Genomic DNA, 17,345 nt, shown 5'->3' with positions numbered 1-17,345 from the left:
CATTTAGCTCTGGGTCCCGGAAGGCTGGCTCAGGAGTTTCAAGAAGCAGAGGGGTTCATTCATTAGCAAGTGTGAGATTCGCCAGGGACTAGTTCCACAGCTCTCCAGCCACAGTGGTGGCTCATTAGCACTTGGGCAACCCCACCACAGAAGGGTGTGAAGTTGTCCAGGTTGTTGGCCAAGCCCAGGAGGCTGTGGTTTCTTTCTCTTCAAGTTTCTTGGGAAAAAGCTGTCTTGGTTTTTAAATAACTTCTCTACCATCACTAAGGCAGATATCCATGAATAAAGAGGAACACTGCAGGCCCTGTCTGACATCAATTTCCTCGCGAGGGTCTAGCTGATACTTCTCGCTTGGCACCACCCATCCCTCAGATGGAATTCTTGCCTTCTCTGTCCAGCACTGAGCCCTGAGAAGCTGATCTATGGGCTGTATCACCAGGCCCCTTGCCTTCTGGCTCTGGTTGGGATTGGCCAATGGGAGGCACCAGCAAGGATCAGTGGGCGGAGAATAGAAAGGCTGGGGTATTATCCATCCTCACAGCCCTCATCCCTGCCTGCTATGGATTGAATCATGTCCCCCGAAAATGTGTTATAAATCCTAGCCCCTATACCTGTGGTAGCTACAGCTGCTAACCAAAAGGTCAGCAGTTCGAATCCACCAGGTGCTCCTTGGAAACTCTATGGGGGCAGTTCTACTCTGTCCTATAGGGTCACTATGAGTCGGAATTGACTTGACAGCAATGATATGGGTATACCGGGGGTTAGAATCCCATTTGGGAATGGGTTTTCTTTGTTATGTTAATGAGAGTATTAGTGTAGGGTGTGTCTAAGTCAATCTCTTTTGAGATATCAAAGAGATTGAACGAGCAAGAGAGCAAGCAGAGATGGCCGAAGAGAGATGCCACACCACACAGATCAGCAAGGAATGAGGACCTTCCTTCCCCCAGAGCCAACAGAGAGAGAGTCTACCTCTAGAGCTGGCACCCTGAATTTGGACTTCTAGCCTCCTAACCTCTGAGAAAATAAATTTCTGTTTGTTAAAGCCATCCAGGAGCCCTGTTGGTGCAGTGGTTAAAGCGCTCGGCCGCTAACCAAAAGGTCGGGGGTTTTGAACCCACCAGCTGCTCCATGGGAGAAAGATATGCCCATCTGCTTCCTGAACTGTGAGAAAATAAATTTGTTTGTTAAAGCCACCCACTTGTGATATTTCTGTTATAGCAGCCGTAGGTGACTAAGACAGGGAAGTGAAGGGTGGGGAATCCGAAAAAGGCCTTGAGGCTGAAAAGCCCTTGGCACCCTCAAAGAACCAAAAGGGGGACAACGTGGTGGAATAAGGAGAAAGACAGCAGGGGACGAGGCTGGAGACGGAGGGAAGTGACAGAATCACACAAGGGCTTTTTAGGCCACTGTGAAAATTTGTGTTTTTTTCCCAGTCTGCTGGAAACCATTATTATTATTTTTTTAATTTTAACTTTATTGTGGTAAGTTTCATATAAGAACTTTGTCATTTTAACCATTTTTAAGTGTACGATTCAGCGACATTAATTGTATTCACCGTATTGTGCAAATATCACTACTACGTTATTTCTGAAAATTGTTCATCACTCGGTACCCACTGAAGAAGAGTGCTAGGGGTGGTGACATGGTTTGTTTATACTGGCTGCCCCGTGCAGAATGAATGGGGAGGGGCAAGAATGGGTGCAGTTAGGGAAAGAGGAGGTGATAGCAAGAGGCACAAGAGACAAGATGGCGGCTTGGCCAGGTGGGAAGTGGCAAAGACAGTGAGAGGTGACAGGTTGGACATGGATTTTAAAGATAACATCAGTAAGACTTGGTGAAAGACGGATGAGGGGTCACAGTGTTAGATTCAAGAAACGAGTCCAGGTCTCTCAGACAAAGTGTTTCTGAACCAGGGAACTTCACTGCCTTTCTTGACAATGCGCTTTTCACTCCACACTGAGCACGGGTATAAACATGCAAGGGTCTCACCAGAAGCTCAAAGAAGAACCAGGCGTACTTGAAGACGTTTTCCCTCACCATCCCAGTGCTGACCACCATCTGCAGAGCCAGCTCCTCATGGAAATGCTGAAGGAAAACCACAAAGACCAGTCAGTGGCCACAAGTGCTCTGGGTCACCAACGCCCCCTTTCTTTTTACCAACTCTATCAGCTTGTTGGGAGCTCCTGGTTTATGTAAACGGTTAACACGCTTACTGGCAGTCTACTTCTGAAAATCCAACCATTGGAAACCCTATGGAGTGCAATTCTTCCCTGACACACATGGGGTCGCCATGTGTCGGAGGTGACTCAACGGCAACTGGTTTGTGTTTTCTTTTAACCCCCACGAAACCTAGAATAACGATAGATAACCTCATTATTTACTGCTCAGTGGGTGAGAAAGCTAAAGCTACTTAAACACCATGGTGTTCTGAAGTTGCATCTTACGTGGAAGCTTTAAAGTCAACACCTAAAGCAAAAATTGCTCATGGCAAAGGTTGCCCATGACAATACCTTAAATGACCCACGACGTCCAGTATGGATGCAACCCAACTTGCTCACTCTTATGTGCACTGGCGCCCTGGTGACACAGTGGTTAAGAGCTGGGCTGCTAACCAAGAGGCCAGAAGTTTGAATCTACCAGCCACTGCTTGGAAAGCCTCTGGGGCAGTTCTACTCTATCCTATAGGGTTACTATGAGCTGGAGTCGACTTGATGGCAATGGGTTTAGTTTTTCAGTTTTGGTTTATGTACATTAAAAAGGAGCCCTGGTGACACAATGGTTAAGCACTTGGCTGCTAATCAAAAAGTTGGTGGTTCAAACCAACCCAGCGACTCCAAGGAAGAGAGACCTGGTGATTTGCTCCCATAAAGATTCTGGCCTAGAAAATCCTATGGGGCAGTTCTACTCTGTCACATGGGGTCGCTATGAGTCAAAAAATGACTTGACGGCACCCAACAACAAGATGTACATTAAAATCTGAGAACTACTTCATAAAAACCAAACTTGTTGGCGTGGAGTTGATTTTGACTCATAGCGATACTTTAAGGACAGAGTAGAACTGCCCCATAGGGTTTCCAAGGCTGTAATCTTTATGGAAGCAGACTGTCACATCTTTCTCCCATGGAGCTACTGGTGGATTTGAACTGCCGACCTTTTGGTTAGCAGCCGAGCACTTAAACCTCTGTGCCAGTAGGGCTCCTAGAGAGCAACTTAGCTAAACCAAAAGGAGACAAATGGAAAACCCGTGTGCAGATGTCTGGGCGGCCTATCAATTTATACTGCCAGCTGGTGAGTGATGTTGATGGAGAATGTGTGTTTTAGCCCCTCAGTAGGTCTCTTGCCATTGGGTCAGGCTCATCAAACCTTCTCATCTTGATTCACGATCACACAATACTAGCTGTTGTGAGTCTTACGAGGCTCTCCGGCCTAGGGGAGGCGTGGGGCTGAGATTTAAGCTCCCATTGTTGTCTGTTTACATGGTGTACCTCGGCTCCACCCCATTCCCACTGCAGGAAAGAAGGGCACACCAGCTTCCGGGGCAATCTCTGGAAAGTAGGTCAGTCTGTCTGCGGAGTCTTACGGCAAGCAGAGATTAGGAAGGATAAGCGCTTCTTAAAGGAATTTGTGCTGCTTCGGGGTGGCATCATTACAATACTTCGCTCCAGAGGTTACATAAAATAGCCATGCAGCAAAACCCCGTCTGCTGAGCGATGAAGGAAAATCACCGGCTAAACATCCCTCTGAAATGAAGTGACTCTGCCGGCCCTTTCAGGTCAGAACAAAGCAATTGCAAAAACAAACACGAATGTTCCCGAGAGAAATTAGACGATGCCTTAATGAAGTCAGGCTGTGGGCAAAGGAAGGTTTTTAAGGAAGAAAATGGTGCTTGGAACCGATCACTGCAAAGGGGCTGTGTCAGCCTGATGCTAAGCTTTAGAATAAGGGAGACATTTATTTTTAGCACCTAGCCACATCTTTGTTCACCTCTGCTTTTCCAGTTAATTCCTGGGATCTCTCACCAGACATACGCAGTGCCTGGACCATTACAGTCTGCAGCACCTGGCCCCAGCTGGGCCTCCCGTGCTAGAACTTTCCCTCATTCAGTAGAAGTGAGCCCTCCTGAGGCTCAGTCCCTCCGTGCCTGCTTAATAGGCAAATTTCCCTGTGGTGTTAGTGGCTGCAAATGGCTTCCTGCATTCATCTTTCCTGATTAACATCTTTGCATTTTAATAAAAACCAGTTGTCCTTGAGTGGATTCCAACTCCTGGTGGCCCCATATGTGTCAGAGCAGAACTGTGCTTCGTAGCGTTTTCATGGCTGTGATCATTTGGAAGTAGACCACCGGGCCTTTCTTCTGAGGTGCCTCTGGGTGGGTTCGAACTGTCAACCTTTCAGTTACTAGTTAAGCACGTAACCACTTATGCCACTCAGGGGCATTTTAATAGGAGTCTTGAAAGACACTCAAGGCCTTAACTTATGCTGCTACTATAATGGCAAGACTTCTGGGTGCCTGGCGGGGAGAAAACTCGAGATGACAGCTTTTTTTCCCCTCATCCCTTAAACACACAGGAGCCCGGGGGGGAGCAAACAGTTAACACATTCAGCTGCTAACTGAAAGGTGGGAGGTTCAAGTCTACCCAGGGGTACCTCAGAAGAAAGGCCTGGCAATCTACTGCTGAAAAGTCAGTCACTGAAACCCCCACAGAGCGTGATTTTACTCTGACACACGTGGGGTTGCCAGGAGTTGGGGTCTACTAGAACTCCACTAGTTTTAGACCACACAGGCCATGACTATGATTTGGACGTTTTAATTAACGAGCCTTGGTAAGCAGCTTAACAGCTTGTAAAGATTCTGAACTCAAAGCTAAGGCTGACTATAGAGAATAACGAGGAAGCGTTCTGTATTATGTTAGGAACCACAGAAACGAATGATAGCTAATTGCTGCCATTCACTTTGGTCAAGGATGAACTATCCCCGAGATCACCGTCTGCTAAAGGAAGACGCTAATGCAGTGATTCTGCAAGTGCGGCCCTCCGGACCATACACCAGGTGGGAATTTTTGAGAAATGCAAATTATTTGGCCCCGCTCAGACCTGAATCAGAAACACCAGGGCGGCCCCCGACCCCGCAATCGGTTCTAACAAGCACCCAGGTGCTTCTGAGCCATGGTAAAGTTGGAGAACCACTGAGGAAACAGGCAGGTGTTTGCTGCCGTGGAGTTGGCCCCCTACTCATGGTGACTCCACGCACGAGGGAATGAAGTGCTGCAACGCTGCCTGGTCCCGGGCCATCCCCGTGATTGGCTGCAGGTCAGATCGCTGTGATCCACAGGGTTTTCACTGGTGATTTTCAGAAGTAGATCACCAGGCCTTTCTTCCTGGTCAGCCTTAGCCTGGAAGCTCTGCTGCCTGTTCAGCATCATAGCAACACCCGAGCCTCCAATGACAGATGGGCGGTGGCTGTGCATGAGGCGTATTGGCCGGGAACTGAACCCAGGTCTCCCACGTTAGGTGAGAATTCTAGCACTGAACCACCGTGGCCCCGATAGATGGTCAAACAATGGGGGCAAGGAAGAGGGCTGCAAAAGTGTGTATACGTGTGTGGGTATGTGTACATGCATGTACAGGTATGTGCACACGGGGGTGTGCGAGTGTGTGTACAAGCGTGTGTTAGGACGCTGGGGAGCGAGGCGGGAGAGCACTCGGATGGTGAGTGTTTTTGATCATTTTCATAACCTTCTCTCGTCCTGAGATTATCCTCGTGCTGTCTAGCACAGTACCTTTTTGTTGGCTGGCCTCGGGGCGGAGGTCGAATTCGGGACATCGTTGTTGCCAGAGCTGTAGTATGACACCCGGTTGCAGTTGCGATCAGCAATCTGAAATACATAAACCACAACTGAACAGTCAACCAACAGTGGCACCCCACAGCCTGGGCATCAGAACCTCAGAATTAATTTGTAATATATCTCTTATTTTATCTGGCTACAAAGGGAAAACAACTCTCGTAGATAAATATAAAAATTTTTTGGGTAGATAATCGCCATTAACAGTTTGATGTGTTGTATAGTTACAAAGTTGCTTAGAATCAAGGAGTAATGAATCATTCCTTAAGCATTCTAAGATTCTGTGACTTTACTGGAAAACAAGGGAGAAAAAAAATGTGTGGAAACAGCGCCTCTCTGTGGTAAAATATGGTACCGTACTCAGTCTCCTAAACACACGCAGACTTTGGAAGGTACTGTCACGCTCTATTCTTTTGCTTGGACAAAATTCCCACCCCTTGCTACAAAATAATTACAAAATTGTTAACCCAATTCACATAGGAATTTAATATTCTCGTTTTTATTAAAATAAATCATAAAGATCAAGGCTGTCCATCAGAGTTGGAATCAGAAATTGGTGTTGCTTAAAAAAAAAAAATAAATAAAGGAGCCTTAAATATAAGGTTGAATTAGTAGCGTACTGGCAAATTTTAACTGCTGCGGTGGGGGATTAATTTGCCAATCTCCGTGGTGTAAATGCTTCCATCGTGGCCGGTTCCAAGCTTCCAACATGATGTCATTGAATGCAGAAGAATAAATTATACGGTATTTTTACCACATGGATACAATAGGCATAAACAGCCTCAAGAACATAGATAACAGTAGCATGTAGAAAATAATTAGGGAAGGTTGAGGTTGAGTATTTATTACCTTTTTGAAATAAACTTTTAATTTGGCGATAATTTTGGATTTACAGAAAAATGACAAAGCTTAGCCCAGAGATTCTTGTATACCCTTCACAGTTTCCCCCAATGTTAGTATCTTACGTGACTGTGGTACATTTGTCAAAACTAAGACATGAACACTGGTACATGTAGTTTATTAACCAAATCCCAGACTTTTTTTCAGATTTCACCAGCTCGTCCACTAATGTCCTTTTTATGTTCCAGGATCTAACAACCCAGGATACCACACTGCACTCAGATTACCTTTTTTGTTTTTTCAATGAATGTTGTGTTTTTAAACCAACTTTTTATTTTGAAAAATTTCAAACCCACAAATTGCAATACTCCGCACAAGAAGCAATCATAAACCCTTCACCCAGGTCTAGCGATCGTTAACATTTTGCCGTGATTGTTTCTCTGCTTCCTTCTCTCTCTCTCTGTGTATGTATGTATATAAACATATTTTAAAAAACCACTTGAAAGATGTCTGTGTGTGTTTAAGTATAGATGGCATAAGCAGTTTGCACACAACTACCAACCGAAAGGTTTGCGGTTCGAACCCACCCAGAGGCTGTGGAAGACAGGCCTGGCAATCTGCTTCTGTAAAGATTACAGTCAAGAAAATCCTGAAGAGCACAGTTTTACTCTAACACACAGGGCTGCCACTGAGTCGGAATCAACCTGACTGCAACAGTTTTGTTTTTTTTTTAAATACACACAAAATGTATTTTTTGAACAATTTAGAGTTGCAGACATCATGAAGGATTACCTTTGTTTTTAATATAGTTTTTTAAATTTTAAGTTTTATAGTTTTAGTCATGTCTGTGTCCAACAAGTGGCTCAAAAAATTCCTGAAAACTTAGCAATCGCCTCTCCTAAATGGGTACGAGGCAGTGTCAGCACACCACTGGGTTGACTGCTGAAAATAACAAACAGTAGAATAGTGACAGTTTTATTTAAAGGTGTAATTTAAAAAGATACAGTCATTTAAAAAGATCCATAGATAATTCCTAAGTCCAACCAGGGCTCCAAACCTCTGCAAAGGTGAGGAAAACCACAGCCCACAGCGGGCAGGCGGGGTGTTGGAGCCAAGGCCCGAACCCTGGTCTGGGGATCCCTTTTCTCATTCCCCACTGACCCACGTAGGTGGCGTTTGTAAGGACGAACTATCTAAGCCTAGAGGTTTTGATTTATCTTAAGCAGGGGGAAATGATATTTCTCCAAAAGCTTCCACCACCAGGAGGCCGAAGATAACTAGAAAGAAAATTTTAAAAAGTAGTTCGGTGAATATGCAGAAAATCATTGAATTGTACACAATAAAAGGGTGAATTTTATGATATGTGACTTACATCACAAAATTATTATTTTTTTTAAAATTCCAGTTGAGGGACATTCTACAAAATACTGACCAATACTCCTCAAAAGTGTCAAAGTCAAAAAAACCCAAAAAACAGGGAAGGTCTGAGAAACTGTCACCCACACTAAAGAGGAGAGAGACCAAGTGGACATACTGATTAAAGATAACCTGGGGTCTTGGATGGGGTCCCAGGGCAGAAAAAGGCCAAGATGGGGAAGCCAAGGAAATCCGCGTGATGTATAAACACCAGTTAGTGACAATGCCGTAATATTGTTCATTAATGACAAACGTAGCCTTCTAATGTAAGATGTTATCAACAGGAAACTGGAGGTGAGGTGTACAAGAAGTCCTAGACTATCTTTGCAATAACTCCGTAAATCTAGAACGTTTCTAAAATAAAAAGTTTATCAAGAAAAAAACGAATTCACATAAGGAAAAAAAATGTATACTGCAAATCACCAACCCTCTCAGAATCTCAGTTGTAATTTGTTTACAAAATTTTGGGTTTACTCCTTGGGGTTATTATAGGGGATCATCAATCTATGGATGTTAATGAGTGTACAAAAACTAAAAAAAAAACAAAAAAACCCAAACCCATTGCCAATTCTGACTCATAGCAACCCCAAAGGACAGAGTAGAACTGCCCCCTAGGGTTTCCAAGGAGTGTCTGGCGGACTTGAACAGCTGACCTTTCAGTTGGCAGCCGTAACTCTTAACCACTACACCACCAGGGTTTTCGAAGCAGGTATTAAAACAAAAATGACAAGACAAAAAACAACCTCCCTAGGCATCCAAAAAAGTGAAAAAAATTTTTTTTCCCTTGAAAATAAAATTCATGGTATTTATTGACTCAGTGTGGCTAAACCAGCTACCTGTTGCCATCAAGTCGATTCTGACTCACAGTGATCCTATAAGGCAGAGAAGAACTGCCCCATAGGGTTTCCAAGGCTCTAATCTTTACAGAAGTAGCTTTCTCCCATGGAGAGGCTGGTGGGTTTGAACCACTGACCTTTCGGTTAGCAGCCAAGCACTGGACCACTGTGCCACCAGGCTCCCACCAGAGTTTACTAACTCTGAAAAGACCCTCAAGTGCCAGTCTTGCCTCTGCAGCTTCAGCTCAAAAGAGAAGAACTTCAGAGCTGCTGAAGCTGGGTACGGAAGCATTTTACCAAAGCAGTGGGCAAAACAGCACAGAACAGCCTTCCTCTGGCTAGGGTCCTTCAGTGAAGGTTGATTTTGTGTTGTTTCCCCACGTTTTAACAAAACATAATACAGCCTGTGTGGCCATTGGGGTTTGACGTCTCCCTACCTTTGCCGACATGATGCTCTTTACTTCCTCGTCCGCTGCAGAGTGTGCCCCCGCGAGGTCCGGGTTGCTGCTACTCATCACCCGGGCCTGTAGCAGCTTCGAACTCACAACGGCGGCAGAAGTGCGTCCGTAAGTGTGGTAACGAGGATCAGGGACAGGAGTGAGGCCGCCTGCATGCCACCAGGGAAAGAATGGCAACAGACAGGGACCAGGGTCACTTACGTGGAGAGGGACTGGGTAGATGGTGGAATAAATACCTACTTGACAGGCCTTGGAAACCCTGGTGGTATAGTGGTTAAGTGCTATGTCTGCTAACCAAAAGGTTGGCAGTTCAAACCCACCAGGTGCTCCTTGGAAACTCTATGGGACATTTCTACTCTGCCCTATAGGGTAGCTATGAGTCAGAATCTACTCGACAGCCAATGGGTTTGTTTTGTTTTTAGACAGGCCTTGGAGCCCTGGTGGCACAGTGGCTAAGAGCTCGGCTGCTAACCAAAAGGTCGCCAGTTCAAATCCACCAGCCACTCCTTGGAAACCCTATGGGGCAGCTCTATTCTTCCTATAGGGTCGCTATGAGTCGGAATGGATTCGACGGCAATAGCTTTAAAAACATTTTTTTTTTTTATTTATACAGGCCTTGGAATTAGGGTCTTATTATCAAATGCCTAGGGGAGCCAGCGAGGTTACGTTTAGGGTGTGAGGCATTAGGGAGTGGTGAGGACTGTGGTGAACTGGAAACACATGTCTCGTTCAAAGGCAGAGGCTATTACTGTATTTTAATGCAAATAATGCCCCTTTTTTTGCCAACTGTGCCCTCCCCCCAGCCCCTTCGAGGTATTTCCCGTAAGCTCCCCTTCCCTTTACATGTTGCTGTAAAAAAATTAGCATAGTGAGCTTACAAAAATACCTCGATGTGGGGTGGAAGGTGTGGTTGGTTAAAAAAAAAACTGGGTAAAGACCAGTGAGGGATTCTTAAGGGGGCAAAGTAAGTGCTTAAAGTGCAAAAAAGGGAGGAAGAAAGTGAGAGAGAAAAATCTAGAAAGAAACTTTTACTTTCAGCACTCATGTCAGTTTTTTGTTATTCTGAAAAAGGACACTTTGACTTGAGGTTTTTTTAAATTCTATTTTGAAGTTCATGGCCAGGGTGAGGAGTGGGGGCACCCTCCCCTCCTGACTCTCACCTCCGGCAACCCACCTGACTTGGGCACATCCCTGTGCAGCTCTGGGAGGCGGAAGACGTAGTGGACGTAGGAGGCGAGCAAGCAGTTCCGCCCGTGCTGGTCCTTGCTCAGGTCCTTGCTGTTGTGGAGACTGTTGACAATGGCTACCACGGACTCGAAGGCAAACTGGGAGAAGTTGGCTGAGGAACCAAGAGAAGGGTGGCGGCCCCATTAAAATCAGTTGCCGTTGAGTTGATCCTGACTCACAGCAACCCCACGTGTATCAGAGTTCAACTGTGCTCCACAGGGTTTTCAGTAGCTGGTTTTTTGAAAGCAGACTGCCAAGCCATTCTTCTGAGATGCCTCTGAGTGGACTCGAGCCTCCAACCTTTTCCAACCTTTCAATTAGCAGCCAAGCATGTTAACCATTTGCATCACCAGGGACTCCAGCCTACAACATAGGACATCTCACCTGTGGAGCCACAAAAGATGCATCCCAGGATGCAATGGCACCTGGCAGATGAAGAGGAAACCTTCCTCCCTGGGACTGAAACCCCCACGTGGCTCAGCCCATGCGGTCAGCCTCAGGGCCCCGCCCCCACACTCATGTCACGCAGTCAGCCTCAGATCCTCCCCCCGCCCACACCCATATTCCATGGAGACCCTGGATAGTGCAAACAGTTAATGCTCTCCGCTGGTAAAGAAAGGGTTGGTGGTTCGAGTCCACCCAGACGTGCCTCAGAAGAAAGGCCTGGTGATTCCACTATAAGACAGAAAGTAGGTGAGTGACTGCTAATGAGTATGGGGTTTCTTTTTTGGGGGAGATGAAAATGTTCGGGAATTAGTTCCATTTTTTGAGATTCCCTGGATGTTAAAAAAGTTAAAGAAACATTAAAATAGGCTTCTTAAAATTATGGTATTTTAAAAAATAACCTTGATTAAATCACTAAGGAAGTCTTTCAAATCATGTTCTTAGCAATCTATGCATTTATTTTACTTCTGAGATATTTCTGTTTTCTTGGCCAACAAAGAAATATAACATTTTATATTGTGATAGTTGTACAACCTTGTGAATATATGAAAACCCACACATTAAATACTATATAACTAAAATACTGAATTATATGGCATGTAAATTATCTCAATAAATAAAAAAGAGTGACCATGCTGAATTTGAACTCCGAGAGCTGATTCCTCTCCATTGATCATGGTCTGTCTTAGTCTTTTAAAATGTTTAATTTGCTTGTTGGTCAAGAAAACAAAAATAGAGGGGAAATAAACAAGTCCATAAATTACCAGGAATGGGATTTGAAAGGCTGCCTCTAGTCATTCAATAAAGTTTATTAAAAAAAAATACTGTCACCTTCCCACCAGTCGCTATCATCGACTCCAGCCCCTGGTAACCCCGAGCATCACAGAAGAACTGTGCCCCATGGGGTTCTCAATGGCTGATCTTTTGGAAGTAGATCCCCAGGCCTTTCTTCCAAGGCTCATCTGGGTGGACTCAAACCTCTAACCTTTGTGGTAGAAGCCAAGTGCATTAAAGGTTTCTACCACCCAGGGCCTCCACAATAGTCTTAGGAACCCTGCTTTAACATTTGTTTGTTCGTTTGTTCATTCATTCGTTTATTCATTTATTTTTAAAATCCAGAGAGTCACAGAACAATGCACCTGGGCTTGGCTTCCCCTGGAACTCACATCACCAGTAGAAGGGAAGATGACATTGCCCCTGCTCCCTGGGTTGCTGGGAAATCCTGTTTCACAGACAGAGCAAGGCCTCCTCCCAGGACCAGGCACCTCCCTGGCCCAAGCCTGGCCGCAGGCATGCCTCCCTGGCCCTAGCCTAGCTGCAGGCGCCCACCTGTCTGGCCTGCGATGACCATGGGCTGCACCGACAGCTGGAAGAGCTTGTCAAGCACCAGGTGCAGGAAGAGCACCAGCGGCTCCAGGCGGGAGGAGTTGAGGCAGATGATGCTAAGCTTCAGCTCGTGCTCCAGTGCGCCCTCGCTGATCTTCTGGTCCAGCACGCGCAGCGGGAAGGTCACCTGGCTCTCCAGGGAGTGGCAGAGGGTGAAGAACTTCTCCAGGTGGTTGTCCTGGGGAGGGACAAGCAGACCATGTGGTCTCATCCCACCCACGTTCCCCAGTGGACTCAGAAGCAGAGCCAGATAGCTCTTCCTAGGCGGAGCCTTTTAACCAGTGTTCCAGGCCAGGAGCTCTATGACAAGATGCTTCAGACCAAGTTCATGAACATTGCTGTGCACAGGCTATGACCTCTCCATGGTCATGAACCAAAGAGAGCAACATTTCAGCTCTGACATGATCTGCAAGCAGAGGCCAGCACAGCAGATACACACTGTCCAGAAAGGGGTCAAGAACTGCCATAGGATGTTGCTGGACGGTATGTGCTCAAATCGTTGACTGGGTGCATGTTTTGCTTTGTACAGTTCCACCAGAAACAAAATTAATATTATTTAAAAATGAACAAAAAACTGCCATATGACCCAGCAATCCCAATCCTAGGCAGATACCCAAAAGAACTGAAAGCAGGGATGCAAACAATACTTGTACACCAATGCTCACTGCCACTCTACTCAGAATAGCCAACAGGTGGAGAAAACCCAAGTATCTGTCAACAGGTGAACGGGTAAGCAAAATGTGCTGCCTCCATGCAATGCAATATTGCTCAGCCATAAAGAGAAATGAAGTCCTGATCCATGCTGCAGCATGGAAGTACCCTGAAAACAAATTGCTGAGCAAAATAAGTCAGTCACAAAAGGACAAGTATTATATGATCCTACTTATATGAGGAAACCCTGGTGGTGTGGCGGTTAAGAGCAGTGGCTCCTAACCAAAAGGTCAACAGTTCAAATCCACCAGGCGCTCTTTGGAATCTATGGGACAGTTCTACTCTGTCCTATAGGGTCGCTATGAGTCGGAATCGGCTTGGTGGTAATGGGTTTGGTTTTTTTGGTTTTACTTACATGAAATATCTAGAATTTGGCAGATATGTATAGAGACCAAAGTTTATTAGTGGTGACCAGGGGCTTGGAGGAAGAGGCATGGGGAGTTATTGCTTAGGGGGCACTGAGCTTCTGTTTGGGGTGATGGAAAAATTTGGAAATGGATAGTGGTGACGGTCACAAAACATGGTGAATGTAATTAATGTCACTGAATTATATGTGTAAAAAATGTTGAAATGGCAAATGTTTTGGTATATATATTTTACCACAATAATTTTTTTTCAGGTTTAAACAGAAAATAAAGGGGTCTAAGCAGATGCAAAACTCAGACAGCGACAGGAAAAGGAAGGAACGTGGAGCTATAAGAAATGAAAAAGGCTGGTCAAATGGCAGAATTACGACCGGCAAGGAGACAGCAGCAGACAAATGTTTCAACAGGGTAGCTACTGGCTTCCTTCATTCTGGGGCTTGACATTTTTGTCGGGTCTTTCTATTTAAACCACAGATAGAACCCGAAAAGTCTTGTAAGTGCCCACTAAGAACTGAAGGTTCTTTTCATGATTTTAAATCCATATACAGAGGTTTTCATTTTTGCCTCTTCTTGGCTTGTCCCTGGAAGGTCTCCCCGCTGCCGCCCCTACCTTCATCACCAGCCTTCTGGTCTGATTGCAAGTTGACCTTGAAGTTTTTTACCTGGGTGTGAACGGAAGAAACAGCTTGCACTTCAATATTAAATACTCCCTTATGTCCTTCAGCCCACTTGACGGGAGGATTCTGTAAAGGGATTTTCTGTGTTAGAGAAAAACAAACAAACAAAAGATTAGCCATTCAGTCTCCTTTTCTGATTACTAATAAGCAGAGTGAAGGCAGTGACTGCAAATGTCAAGGCTACACAAATATAAACCAACCAGGTGCCTTGGTGACCGCATGTGTGCCAGACTCCAACTCATGGCAACCCTTGTGTCAGAACAGAACTGTGCTCCATGGGGTTTTCAATGGCTGCTTTTTTTCAGAAGCAGATTGCCAGGCCTTTCTTTCAAGGTGCCTGTCGGTGGACTTGAACCTCCAACCTTTGGGTTAGCAGCTGAGCATGTTAACTGTTTGCACTACCTAGGAGCTCCTTACAAACATAAACACCACCCCCTAAAATAAAGACCTTGGAGTCAGGAGCTGGGTTCAAGTTCAATCCTGCACTGAACTAGTCTTTTTACTTTGGCAAGCCGGTTAAAACGCCCTCAATGCATGATGACCCCACCCACAATGGAATGAAACACTGCCTGGTCCTGCACTACCCCCGTGACGAGTTGAGGATTGGACTGTTGTGAGCCATAAGATTTTCGTGGGCTGATTTTTGAAAGTAGATCACCAGGCCTTTCTTCCTAGTCTATCTTAGTCTGGAAGCTCCACCTAAACTTGTTCAGCATCATAGCAACACACAGGCCTCCGCTGACAGGTGGGTGGTAGCTGCCCAGGAGGTGCGGTGGATGAGAATTGAATCCAGGGCTCCCACATGGAAGGTGAGTGTTCTCCCATGGGCCCACCACTGCCCTCTCAGAGATCATTTCTTGCCTTCAAGTCCCATCAGAATTGTCTTCCTCCAGAGCCACTGTGCAGTGTGGAGTAAGGAGGGCCTCGGCTGATGCTGCCACCCATGTGGGGTTTTGTGTCCATTTCAGTTTTAAGGAACCAGGCTGTATCTCCAATGGTCGGTGTGTACATGGCGTGGGGGCCCTGAGAACCATCTAAGGCAAAGAAAGTGACAACCTGGGGCCCACTGGCTCGATCCGGGCCACAGAGTGTTGGAAACTTTTTTTGAATTTGTTGCCAATATTTGCAAGTCAGGAAATTTCACATAAAAGACTGCTTCTCTAACTTTGTTTAAAAGGTGGAAGATATGAAAACAGTGGCCTTGAATCCAGTGGAGGTGCAGCTGTGGCCTTCGAACCGGCAGGCAGCCTCCAGTGGGGACAATTTCCACCAGGACTGGCTCTTACTTACATTACCCGTCTGGCTCCCAGGGAAGCCCGAGTTTGCCATCTAAGATCCAATGCAGCGCTGTCATTAGAAATATGTCAGCCATAGATGCAAAAGTTAAAATTTTCCAGTAGCCACATTAAAAAAAAATGAAAAGGAACATACGAAAATAATTCTAATAATACATTTTGTTTAACCGTATATAGCCCAAAGACGATAATTTCAACGTGTAATCAAAAAACACGATTGAGCTATTTTGCATTCTTTTTTCTAAGTCTTTGAAACTTGATGCGTATTTTGTACGTACAATGCATCTCAGTTTGGACTGGCCACGGTCAAATGCTCAGTAGCCACACTGGGCAGCGTAGGTCTAAAGGATATTTCAAGAGGCTGGGGGTGTATCTATGAAGATAGCCTAAGGCAAGTAGGAAAAAAGAGCTAATATTTACTTCATTGACTTTGTTGCTTGACAGACATTATCTTACTCAATGCTCACAGCAACCTTACAGGCAGATATGGGTTCAGTTTCATCTTTGAGACTCAGAGAAGGCAAGCAACTTACTCATTGTCACACAGCTAGTGAGTGGCAGAATGTGGATTTTGGATCCAGGTATGCCTATCTTCAAAACATAGGTCTGTTCCAAACATTAAGAAGGTGATTGGGAGTTCTAGGAAATTAGCATGCGGGCAGTGGTGGGTCAGTGGTAGAACACTCGCCTTCCATGGGGTAGACCTGGGTTCGATTCCCAGCCGATGCACCTCATGCATAGCCACAACCCGTCTGTCAGTGGAGGCTTGCGTGTTGCTATGATGCTGAACAGGTTTCAGCAGAGCTTCCAGACTAAGACTAGGAAGAAAGGACATGTGATCTATTTCCAAAAACCAGCCATTGAATATCTCACGGATCACAACAGAATATTATCTGATACAGTGCTGGAAGATGAGCCCCCTAGGTTGGAAGGCATTTAAAATAAACAGTGGCTGCAACAATGGAATTGAGCATACCAACGAACATGAAGATGGCACAGGACCGGGCAGTGTTTCATTCTGTTGCATATGGGATCTCTGTAATTCAGAGCCGACTTGACAGCAACTAACAATAACAACACATGAAGGAGGTTTCTCGACCAGTTACTCCTCCTGTCCTATCAGACCAATGAGTGTGTCCTGAGCGGTGCAAATGTTTGCACTTGATTAGTAACCTAAAGGAGCCCTGACGGCGCAATGGTTAAGAGCTCGGGCTGTTAACCAAAAGGTCGGCAGTTGGAATCCACCAGCCGTTTCTTGGAAACCCTATGGGGCGGCTCTACCCTGTTCTATAGGGTCTTTCTGAGTCAGAATCGATTCAAGGCAACAGGTTTGTTTTTTTAATGTAATCTAAAGGTTGGTGGCTGGAACCCATCCGGTGGCACCAGGCCTGGCAATCTGCTTCCGAAAAGTCAGTCACCGAGAACCCCGTGGAGCAGTTACACTCTGTAACACTTAGGGTCTTCATGAGTTGGAGCTGACTCGACAGCAACAGGTTTGGTTGGGTTTGGGTTTTATCAGTCCAATGTGTCCTCAGAAAATGTTGTGTCCTGACAGCTTACTGCTCCGAAAACAAGACGAGCATCCTGGGTCGTGTTTAAGGTGAGGACGTGTGGGTCTGGGAAGGTGGTTACCTCTGCAGAATGCATGGAGTAGTTGGGCGGCAGCTTCTCCAAGGCGACGGGGAGACAGAAGGATCCCATCTGCAGACGTTCATTTAAGAGCATTGGCAGCCACTGCAACAGAGGACGTAAACACGGAAGCGGCGTTGATCACAGCGCGTGACTCTGGCAATTTATCCCGCTCACAAGAATCAAATGCAACTAAACGATGACTAGATATTGACCAT

General features: G+C 45.7%; 1 protein-coding gene across 6 annotated transcripts in view; it reads right to left on the bottom strand.

Moving 5' to 3' along the window:
- Positions 1-17,345, bottom strand: part of DOCK8 (dedicator of cytokinesis 8) — a 216,811-nt gene that overhangs the window by 67,658 nt on the left and 131,808 nt on the right. For all 6 annotated transcript variants that reach the window (XM_064290563.1, XM_064290562.1, XM_064290567.1 and 3 more), the window contains 7 exons: positions 17,131-17,232; positions 14,189-14,284; positions 12,394-12,628; positions 10,568-10,732; positions 9,373-9,542; positions 5,781-5,876; positions 1,990-2,085 (listed from right to left, as the gene is read on the bottom strand). In XM_064290563.1, the coding sequence (XP_064146633.1) occupies positions 1,990-2,085; positions 5,781-5,876; positions 9,373-9,542; positions 10,568-10,732; positions 12,394-12,628; positions 14,189-14,284; positions 17,131-17,232 (960 nt within the window). The remainder of the gene's footprint in view (positions 1-1,989; positions 2,086-5,780; positions 5,877-9,372; positions 9,543-10,567; positions 10,733-12,393; positions 12,629-14,188; positions 14,285-17,130; positions 17,233-17,345) is intronic.

This window comes from Loxodonta africana, chromosome 9 (assembly GCF_030014295.1).
Source record: "Loxodonta africana isolate mLoxAfr1 chromosome 9, mLoxAfr1.hap2, whole genome shotgun sequence".
In the NCBI taxonomy this organism is placed as follows: domain Eukaryota; kingdom Metazoa; phylum Chordata; class Mammalia; order Proboscidea; family Elephantidae; genus Loxodonta; species Loxodonta africana.
The sequence above is the reverse complement of the archived record's forward strand: the minus strand, read 5'-3'. Positions and strand labels throughout refer to the sequence as shown.